Below are 11,867 nucleotides of genomic sequence, written 5' to 3' on the forward strand. Positions count from 1 at the left end.
TAATGCTTCATTTCTACCCTATGTACAATTATATACCTTTTATGCTTAGGTGAAGGGAGTAGAGAGAAAGCTCATCTCTCAAGAGCTCTGTATGCTCTATCAACACTGTGAAATCAATTTTCTGTGCTTTGATCCTCCTCCCAGCATCCCCTTCATATAGCATCATATCTTGAAGAATCAGAGTAGTCACAATAAACTTTTCCCCAGAAAGAAACAAAGTTAAAAAAATAAAATAAAAGCTTGCATCTAGGATTAGGATCAGACACCAGCCTGATTTTCCATGATCTCATTGCTGCTCTGTTTTATTTTATTTTATTTTACTTTTTTACCTGAAAACCATCTTGCATTTTTCTTTGTTGTCCTATGGAGATAATTAGGGAAATTCCCTAACTTCTTTGTCATTGTTGCTCTTGAATATCCATGGCACTTGTGAATCAGATCCCCAAGGATATACCTTTAAAAGAACAGTCATCTCTGTTGAACAGTGGGGTTCATTGTACCCTGGACCCATCCAGCTCCATAGTCTGTCTGGGTGAGACCATAGGAGGAGTCAACATACACAATTAGCCCTTGGCAGAGAAATGAAAGACCAAGAGTGAGAGCAAGAGAGAGCAAGATTGAGAGTGAGGGGATAGAGACACGCAGTGAGTAGATCAAAGAGAAAAATCTCTTGCAAACAGAAAAATCTCTGCCATCTTCATGTCTTATCCAACCCAGACACCCAACAGGCCCAGAAATAAACTTTGAATTTTGGATTTAAAATTCTTGTCACATGAAAATTGAGGTGATGCTACATTTTCTTTGAATTGGTAACTGAATAATTTTGCATTCTCATGTAATCTTTGTGGACCCTAGAGTCTTTCCTGGGTGAAGAGATTCAAAGTTGTGGAATTATTGAGCTTCATAGAGAAGCATTTTCCCCAGGATTTAAAGTAAGCTATTTCAAAGCCTCTATTACTTTTCTCCATTTCCTTATGTCACCTATCTGTAACTCCTTTCAGGTGGACAGGCCAAAACTCATGGAGTGATGTAGGGTATGTTCTCCAGGACGCCTCTCCACAGATCTGATCCCTGGACAACTGAACCTAGATCTCCAACCAAGATGACTTACTCCACCAGGTTTCTAAAGAGAAATAAACAGAATGCAGTTTGGTAAGGCATCTAGTCTTAATTAAGCATTGCAAATTATTTGATTATCAAGTGCCAAACACATATCAGGGACTATACTAGATACAAGAGATAAAAAACATACCAAAGGCAGGCTAAAATTGTATTTTCAAGGTGTTCACAAATCTAATAGTGGTGACAGGTAAGCAAAATGATACATGTGATGGTATGATGTTATCAGGTCCAAAATGTTATAAAACCAGAGATAGTACTGAAAAGGAGTTGGGAGCAATAGGCAGGAAGTGGGTGTTAGGACTGGGTATGCAGGGCTGGTTTGTTAGGATGAAATTTGAATAGGGCATTTGCTGGGTGGCAAGAGTTAGAAGTTTCAGGTGGAAGATGAAGTCTGTGCAACTACAGTCTCAAAGTGGATTGCTGCCCAGAAAAACTGCAACTTCTTTAGTGTGGCACAAGCTTGGGCTGAGTATTGACAAAGGAAGAAGGTCGAAATCAGAGAAATATGGGCATCAGAATAATGTAAGGATCAGGTCTGCGGTAGTCACTGATGGATTAAAATTTGAGAATCATAAGTTCATATTTGTATATAGCCAACCTGGTTTTAAAAACTCTCCCTTTATTTATGCACGTCCCCTTATTTTCATCTAACCTCTCTTTGTTTTTTTTTGGACTCCATGAAGTTTTTTTTTAATTGGCATAAATAATTTTTAGTAAACCCATCACAAACATGGTACTTTGTTTAATAGCTATCTTCCATGTAAAACTGTATTACATGTTTGTTTTGATTACAATTTTATCCCTACAGTCTGGTCCTTGAAAGGCACTTATTAAACATTCACAGATTAAAAAGGTAAAAATAATTCTAGCCTTGCCTCTTACTATGTATCTTTGAGCCAGTTATTTAATTAATCTGAGCCTTACTTTGCTTATCTGTCCAATGTGGAGAACACAGCCCCCTTCACATTACAATATAAGAAGCAGATGAGGTGATACATTTAACAGTTTCTGGCCCAGAGTACACAGTCAGTCAGTGGAGGAGGTGTAAGTCATGGTGTTGTCTCAGACACTGTAGTGTGACTTGCCTGCCCATCAGCTGCCACTTTCATAATGTCCCCCAGCTCTCTGAGTGCAGACTGAACTGGGCTGCAGAAGCACAAGGGGCAAATATGAGAAGAAGGGGGTCATCTGTCCAGAATATCCTAAGAGACTTGACCAGGCAGCAGTGCCAATGACAAGCCTGGACTGTGGAGAGAAGGCCAGCTTACTTTCTCTTTTTCCTGAGAAAAATCCACTTTTCATCTACAGCATCTTCTGAATAACTCAAATCAATTATATTTCTTAGACTCAGCAGATGAGTGTGCTTCTATGACTGAACTTATACTCTACTCCTAATAATGACTTTCAGAGGTAGGTAATGGTTAGAGTACTAGTCAGTGACTGGATCAGAAAACAATGTACAGAGCAGGGGGTTATGTACATTCAGATGTTAGGTACATATGGAATGAAGAGCACCACAAATATTAGGAGTCCTTGAACAGATAGACTTGGAGGCAAGTTGCTCATATAAAACAACTAGATTTTAGGAACTTCAGACTGCTCATAAAAACTCAAAGTGGCAGGAGTTTGGACAAAAATAGACCTGAAAAAAAGAAAGTTGCTTTCATTATAAGGGTCAAAATGAGGGTCAGGAGGATGAACAAAATGGGAAAGAATTGAGGATGGATATACAATACTATGTGAGATATAAATTGGAATTGGGGCTGTGGGCAGACAGAGAGAGAGGTGAGAAGCAATTTTTAAAGGAGGAAGATTATTGCCCAGTAGAAAAGGTATAGAATTTGGAGCAAATAGTCTATAATTCCATCTCTGCTACTTTCACCTGTGTGAATTTAGCCAAATTATTTATCGAATTGTCTGTAACATGTGGCCAGTAATATCTCCCTTATTATATTGTTGTGAGAGTTAAGTGACCTAGTATCTGGAAAGGGCTTCATACACATTCTGCCATATAAGAGATACCCAGAAAATGACAAATATTATTGATATGATTGGAGATTGTGCAGGCTGGGGGATAGCAAAGGCAAACAGGAGGAGTGGAGCTGCAGGCGGAGCAGGAACACTGTGCGGGTGTTTAGCAAGGAAAGAGTGTAGGACAGGTTCTGGTGGCCTTCCTCATGTACCCAGAACAGTGGATTGCAGGCAGAGATCTAGGTAGTGAGTAAAGCAATATAGACCCAGGAACTTTCTCAAGGTTCCAAGAATAAAACGTGAATTTCAGGGTAATAAAAGGATCTCAGGGTAAAATTAGAGAATAAATAAACAAATAAATAAATAAATAAATTATATTTCAGTATAATATATTTCAGTATATTATATTCTTTATTGCCTGTCTGTGTCTCCTTTTCCACAGGTAGCTACGGTGACAAGAAATAATCTGTCAGATGCAATAGGATGCAGTGTGTTGGAAATGGGAAGAATTAGTAGCAGGTTATAGGAAAAAGTGCGAAGCGAGAGAACTATTCACATCACCTCACCTTCCAGCCTGTCTTTGTCCATTTATCCTCCTTTGTGCCACCAATTCTTTCTAATCAAACGGTTATATCGCTTTACTCTGTGATTTTCCATCTTCTTTCCTTGATAGTAAGCTCTCTTCCAAATCTCTGTCATGCTTTATTCAGTCCAAGTGGTTTGAAGAAGGCTTTCTGGGCTCATCAGACAGAAGTGATTAGCCTCTATGATGGATGCTCACCACATTCAATACTTGATTGTAATGCTTATTTCAGTATATTATATTCTTTATTGCCTGTCTGTGTCCCTTGAAAGACAGCTCTAATGTCATTAGTCTGGGTATTTTCAGTGCTTGGATCTGCGAGGTCCATGGTAGAGTTAAAAGTGTGGAGGAAATAGGCCAGGAAGTGGGACATTAACGTTTTTGAAATGGAAAAAACTTGGATATTTTGAAAGGCAGCAGTAGTAGAAAGTAAGCAGAAGAAAAGGGAAGAGAGGCGTAGTAGACGGTACAGTGTCCTGAGACAGACACAAAAATATAATCAGTGAGGAATATGATTATTATTTTTAGGAAGAGATGACTGATTGCTCAATATATGGGAATGATTCAAATAACAGTAACCTGTCATCTGTAAGTTATTTTAAGAATTCTTAAATAGTTCAACTCTGCAACAACCTTCCAAAGTCACACCAATTCTCTCAAAGAAGAAAGCAACATGAGTACAACTGCCTAGAACAATGATTAACTCATCCTCATCTCCCTGGCCTCTTGCTTCTGTGACTTTTTTCTCCTCCACTACTTCTGCTCCAATGGTTCTCAATTCCTTGTTGTTTCTCACATTGTGCCTCACATGAACTACATATTTCTTTTGTCAGGAAAACTCTTCCATCAGAGAATCTGATGGCTAATGCCTTCTCCTTCTTCATGCTGCTGCTCTGGATATCTGATCTTGCCATTCTATTTAAAATATCAACCTGTTGCCAAGGCCAGCGCTGATCTTCTTTACCTTGGTCTATTAATTTCCTACACAGAGCTTAACAATGCCTAATTTGTATGTATGGTATTTACTGTTTATATCTCTTTTCTAGGATGTAACTACCTAGGATTAGGGTTTTTTTGTTGTTTTGTTTTGCCTGCATTTGTCTGTTTTATTAACTGAGTAATCTCAGACATCCAGAAGAGTGTTTGTCACATAGGGATGCTTAGTGAATATTTGTGAGAATAATGAATTTAATATACAGAAAGAGATGGGATATCTGATATATCAGTTTCCTGGGAATGAGAACGAGAGCAGATGTGAGGATTGGTCTTAGATAAGAACAGACTAAACAGAGACATGAGAGGGTGAGAACATATGATTTGGTAATGGGAGGTTGAATAAATTACCTTCTGGTAGCCTTGTTTGTCTTTGTAAAATAGGAGGTGAAACTCTGCTGTGAGTTGGAGCAGGAAGTAGGACTTCATGTTGGAGATCAGAGGCAAGGATCTTTGGGAGAAGTGGAGAGTGAGTTAACTAAAAACCATGTAGGACAGCCAGCTGTTGTCTATGGCTCAGCTGAGCCCTGGGTGACACACCAATCTGCTCTCAAGAGCCACTTGGACATTTCCAACATGGTTCTTTGATTGAAATATTTATATGAAATACATTTTATCTTAGTCATAAAAAAACTGTGGTTGTATCATTCGTCTTCTTGTGTGATTTTTTCCCCCCAGAAGGGCTCAGCTGTCCAGGTGCAGATTAAAGGAAGCCTCATTGCTTTCTTTGGAGTCCCCTAGTGTAGGAAGTACTATGTCCTCCCTTCAGTGGGCTACCTAGGTATGTATCCTTCTTGTGGCTATACAACACTGGACTATAATGGCTTGCTTAAGTGTTTATCTCCTCTCACAACTTTGAACAGTGGAATATGACTATTTCATCTTTATATTTTCAGTATCCAGCATGAGGCCAGATGTCAAATAATTATTCAGTAAATCTTTACCATAACCACTAATAATGGTGTACAACTTTGTATTCAAGATTTTCTGATTTACTATTTTAGTGTTATAGCCCCCTTTCCACTAGTAAGTGAATTGGTTTAAATGACTTAAGGTTTGGTTCAGATTATAAAGGTTAGTAAGTGATTAATTATGGACTAGAATATAGGTCTTCAATTATTTGTTCCAACGGTATGTACTTCCTTTAATGCTTAAGTATACCCTTAAATATTGAGGTTTCCTTTGTCCACGTTTCTTGTTATGCTGCTCTTATTTTTTTCTATGATTCTTTAAAGATCAGACTTAACTAAATGTGATTCACATATAAAATTCCTTTTCACCTTATTTTGTAGTTGTTTGGATTTATGTTATGTGCTTTATTATTGCTTTACACCTCTTAGGCAAAAATTGTTTCCTTGAGAGAGTTGTTAAAATTAATTAAAGGATAGTTCTTCTTAGTGAAGATACAAGTCAAACTTGAATTCAATTCACTGTGTTCACCTTTCCAATTCATTAAACCAACTACCTTGTTAGGGATCTGAGGTTTTTTAGGTCAGAAAGTACATACAAATCAAGAATAGTTTATGAACACTTGAGAAATTCCACATTTTATTCTTCTTTATTGTTCTCTGTATTCTGCCTTTTCTTTTCCAGATCATCTCTATTGGTTTCCTTGAAATGTATTTCTCTTTTTAGTTTAATTTCATTTATGATCTCAAGCCAACATATATTTCTAATTAAATTTCAATTTCTCCTTAGCTCCTGTTGAGTCCTGGAAGCCCAGGACCCTTCTGAGTTGTTGGATATCTTAAGTCGCCTCACATCTAAGGCAACTCCTTAAGCAACTTGTCTTCAAGCAGTGTATATAATAAGGAAAAGTTTCAGAGTCAAGGAGCAGATAGAATTCATCAAGTAATGGTTTTTAAGTATAAAAATTTGAGCCAGTTTTGGAACAAGATGGGTGAATTATACAAATTAGGAAGGAGATATGAACTAAGATGTGGGACCCACCCACATGTATATATAGTAGTCTCATCTTATATGTGATTTTGCTTTCTGTGCTTTTAGTTACCTGTAGTCAACCACAGTTCACTGAAACCCAAGAATATTAATGGAAAATTCCAGAAACAAATAGTTCACAAGTTTTAAATTACATGCCATTTTTAGTGTCATGATAAAATAAATATTACATTGTCATGCTCTGTACTGCTTGGGACATGAATCACCCCTTCAACATTGCCATACTATGTATACTACCTGCCTCCATTAAATGCTTAATAGCCATCTTGTAATGCTAATGTTCAAGTAATCCTTATTATAGATAATGATGACCCCTCAGTATAAAACTAGTGATACTGGCAATTATGATATGCTAAAGAGAAGCCATATTTAAAAGCTAGTATTTCCTTTTACAATGTGGAAGTTCTTAATAAGGAAAGAAAAAAATCACCAATGATATTAAGATCTATAATATAATAAGAATTTTTGAGAGAGAAAGAGACCACATTCACATAATTTTTATTCAGTATATCATTATAATTGTTCTATTTTATTATTAGTTATCATTATTCATCTCTTATTGCATGTTAATTTCTTAGTTATAAATTAAACTTTATCATGAATATTCATAAATAGAAAAAATAGAATATATGGAGGTTGGTACTAAATACAGGTTCAGGCATATACCTGGGATCTTGAAATCCATCCCCTTTGGATAAATAGGGGGACTACTGGAATCATCCTTATGTATGCAGATATGCATATATTAAATAGTTACGGTAGTAATATATATGTATATATATGTGTATCTATATAAGTTTTATATATATGATAGTTTGTATTAATAGAGTCTTACAATGTCAAAATGTGTTTTTATGCAAGTCATTTATATAATCATTTATTATTATTAAGTGTTACATACTATACATAATTGTGTGTGCTATACTGTTAGATGATTGCTAGCACATTAGGTTTGCTGATGCCAGCACTTCCTCAAACAAGCAAGTAGTTTATAGTGTTTAATCATTCTAAAGTGGTAGACCTTTATTCATTCAATTTTTTAAAAATCATGGCCATAAATAGAGGCAGAGAATCATTGCCAGATTCAAAATACATATCTGAGGAATCGGCCAGATTCAAGTATTCTTGTTTTTTTGTTATTGTTGTTGTTTTTTTCTAGTTGATGTGTTGCTTTTATTTTCTCCAGGTTTTAAACTTCCCTGGATCCCTGTCCTGTGGTTCTGGACCTTCCTTGGCACTGATTTAAACCACTATAATCTCCTACAATCAAGCTGCCTCTGAAATCAGGGGCTATATGGACAAAGAAAGTATTTTCTCCTAGTACTACATGAAGAAGGTCCAGATCCTAAGGTCTAAACCCTAAGTCTGACTTGTTAATTCTGCTTTGACATTATTTGCTCTGCATTATTTGTTTTCAGGAATTTGATTCTGATTTTCTGGAGAACTTGTGACTTCTCCTGATTCCCAAATCATACCCTGGACTAGATGATGACTCTAAAGTGTAAAATTAAAGTATCTGTAGTCTGAGGGTCCCTTGCTGGCAGTGCAGATCCTACTCTTCAGTTTGGTGTTATTATCAATCAATCTTTGCCTCTGGATGATCTAGCTATGTGGAAAGGAAACATCACTCATATTAGTGAATTCATCCTGGTGGGATTCCCTACTGCCCCTTGGCTGCAGATTTTGCTCTTTTTCCTTTTCCTCATCACTTACCTCTTTGTTCTGTTGGAGAATTTGGTCATTATCCTCACTGTATGGGTCACTGGGTATCTGCACAAGCCCATGTACTATTTTCTGGGCACCATGTCCTTTCTGGAGGCCTGGTATATATCTGTCACAGTCCCCAAGATGCTGGTTGGATTTCTACTTCATCCCAATACCATCTCTTTTTTGGGATGCATGACTCAGCTCTATTTCTTCATCTCACTTGCCTGCACTGAATGTGTGCTTTTGGCTGCCATGGCCTATGACCGTTATGTGGCCATATGTTGGCCTCTTTGCTATCCAGTCATGATGACCCCAGAGTTTTGTGTTCAACTGATCATTAGTTCCTGGGTAAGTGGCTTCACCATCTCCATGGCAAAGGTGTACTTTATCTCCCAAGTTGCATTCTGTGGCAATAATATCTTGAACCATTTTTTCTGTGATGTGTCACCTATCCTCAAACTAGCCTGCATGGACTTATCTATGGTTGAGAGAGTAGACTTTGTGCTTGCCATCATCATCCTTGTGTTTCCTGGCTTTGCTACTGTCCTTTCCTATGCCTTCATTGTCTCTACCATCCTGCACATACCCTCAGCCACTGGGCAGCGGAAGGCCTTCTCCACCTGTGCATCTCACCTTACAGTGGTGGTCATTTTCTACACAGCAGTGATCTTCATGTATGTCCGACCTCGGGCCATTGCTTCATTTAACTCTAACAAATTGATCTCAGCCATATATGCAGTCTTTACTCCCATGCTTAACCCTATCATCTACTGCCTGAGGAACAAGGAGGTCAAGGATGCCATTAGAAAAACCATCGTGAGTGGCTGAGCCCTTGAGAGATTCTCTTTGTTGAAGAGACCTTCCTTCTTTCATAATTTTCTTTAACCACAAAAAGCACCTTAATTAGAGGAGAGTCTACAATTGTAAACACACTCACTCAGAATAATGATTTAACCAGGGATCAAAGAAAATCCCCCCGTTGATCAGGTTTTCATTAAATGCTTCCTTTTATAAGGCAGTAGATGAAGTTGTCAAAATTCTGAGATATTTATTAATAAAATAGTTGTAATTTTATTGTTTATGAAGAATGTGTTAAGAAGTAATCAATTATTATCTGTTTTCAGAGTTTTGTTGGTGAGGTTATTCTATTTTGACTTATTTATTTTAAAAATTCTCTCCCTTTAGGGAGAGGTGAAAAAAGAGATTTGTTGTATAAAATGTGAAGGTTATGGTCTGTTCATTTATTTGAGGAGGGCTGGGGACTGTCTACTTTTATAATTAATTGGTCTTAATGTTATTTTATTTGTTTTAAAAATTTAATCAAGGGGCTAGGTTGTGGCTCAGCAGTAGAGCACTCACCTAGCACATGTTTGATCCTCAGCACCACATAAAAATAAAGAGGTAAAATAAAGGTATGTGTATATGTATACATATATGCATGAATGTATATAGATAGATACACACACACACACACACACACACACATATATATATATCCTGTGATTGATTATATTATGTATATCATTTCATGCTTTAATTTGCTTCAATTTTTGGAACTTCTTCATAGAATATTTTGGATGAAATAAGGGCCAGACTTTAGGAAAACTAGTGACTGTTTATTAAATCCCATTTCTTTTCAAGTAAAGGAAGATCTGGTATTGACAAAAGACCAAATTCTTTTGCTTAGATGATACTTGGCCAGAATATGAAGAATTTTTCCCAGTTTCCCAAAATATCTACCTTTATTTCAATTTTGAAAAAGTAGATGCGAGATCTTGAAAAGTATTATTGTTAGGTAGTAGCTAGCAATGAGTAGTGAAATGCATGGGCAAGGACAGGTTTACTTTAAGTATTCTTGATTTTTTTTTAAAGTTACTACCAAGGCAGATGAGTACATAATTTGTAGCAGATTGCCTATGGAAAAGCAGGATACAAAATCCTTAAGGATAAACAAACAAAAGTAAAAGTGGTAATGAGGATGAAGGGTGTGGGATACCTCAGGAAAAAAGGATTTATAGGACTGATTCTTGACAGGACCTATAAAGGTCAATATAGAACTGGAAATTATGGTGCCACATGTCTCCTACTATCTCAGAACTGGGTGTTCTTTACTGGCACAGGCACACTAAGGTGACTTTTGACTGGCTACTGGCCCTAATACCTATATTAACATGGGATTGACTTGTAGATAAAGTCCTCCCTAATTAGGATGGCCAACATGACAGTTCTGGAGAGGACCAACTAAGGTCAAAAACTCCACTGTTCGACCCTTGCTATACCTGATTGGCAAAGAGTACAGAAGGTGGTTCTCCTGGTAAATGTCAAAAAGAAATTAATTTGGAGACAGCATTGTCGTCTTTGTCATCTCTCTCTTGAGAGTGCTCTCTGCTTGAGCCTTACTTTGCTCTTACTTTATTTTTACCTCACCTCTATTCTACTGTCACTTATAATAAAATTCTCTTGCATGGCTTTTGGTGTCTGACTTTAAATTTTCTTTTGTCAGAACACAAGAAGCAAGGTTTAGAATTTCAACCCCCTGCTTTCCTGTGACAGTATATGCTTTCATTTAGTAAAATGGTAGAAGAGAGATGCATGTGTCTGGGTCAGCAGGAATACTAAATAAATTAATTAATGAACTATTATCTGCTAAAATTTTAAGAATGATAAACACACTATTTTAATCCATCATTTGAAAAATACATTTCATGTTTTAATTAGGCCTTTGGTTTATATACCATCTATGTTTTATTTTTACTTTATTTACCTTGTTTTTACATGTCCTTCCCATTTTGTATTTGTTTTTATACCATACCAGATAAAATGGCTATATTTTACATTTGTGTAGATTATGATACATTGCAGACTGTGGTAATTTCCAATTTATCTACACTTTTTAGATTCCCCATGACATTCATTATTTTAACTTACCCTTCAGATCTATTAATATTTGCTTTCTATATTCAGGTACTTTAAAGTTGGGTGTATTCATATTTATAGTTGTGATGTTTTCTTTTTTAATTTGCTGTAGATATGCATGGCAGTATAGCATATTTTGACATACATACACGGAGTACAACCCATTCCAATTAGGATTCCATTCTTGTGGTTGTACATAATATGGAATGAAACTGACATGTTTTCTTATTGAATGGACACCTTTAACACTGTGTAATAAGTCTCTGTGTGCCATTTTACATTTTTGTCTAAAGGACTGTGTGTTAAATAGTTAATAATTATATAGTTAATTAGTTATCCTTGTTATCTTTTGGTTTCTGTTTTTTTAAATATTTTTAATTGTAGATGGACACAATACCTTTATTTTGTTTATTTAGTTTTTTTATGTGGTGCTGGGGATTGAACCCATTGCCTCACACATGCTACACAAGCGCTCTACCACTGAGCCACAACCCCAGCCCTAGTTTCCATTTTTATGGCATAAATTTTTCTATCTCTTCAATTTAAATCAATGTGTGCCCTTAAAATTGGAGTTAGTAAGTTATAGTCAGCATATGATAAGGTCTTGTTTGTTTTG

At 36.4% G+C, this 11,867-nt stretch overlaps 1 protein-coding gene across 1 annotated transcript; it reads left to right on the forward strand.

Annotated features, from left to right (window-relative positions):
• The first annotated feature begins 8,236 nt into the window (after window positions 1–8,236).
• Window positions 8,237–9,163, forward strand: LOC114078903 (olfactory receptor 6B9). The gene has a single exon (XM_027919959.2). The coding sequence runs from the start codon at window positions 8,237–8,239 to the stop codon at window positions 9,161–9,163; it is 927 nt and encodes a 308-aa protein (XP_027775760.2).
• Window positions 9,164–11,867: the final 2,704 nt, after the last annotated feature.

This window comes from Marmota flaviventris, chromosome 9 (genome assembly GCF_047511675.1).
Source record: "Marmota flaviventris isolate mMarFla1 chromosome 9, mMarFla1.hap1, whole genome shotgun sequence".
Classification (NCBI taxonomy): domain Eukaryota; kingdom Metazoa; phylum Chordata; class Mammalia; order Rodentia; family Sciuridae; genus Marmota; species Marmota flaviventris.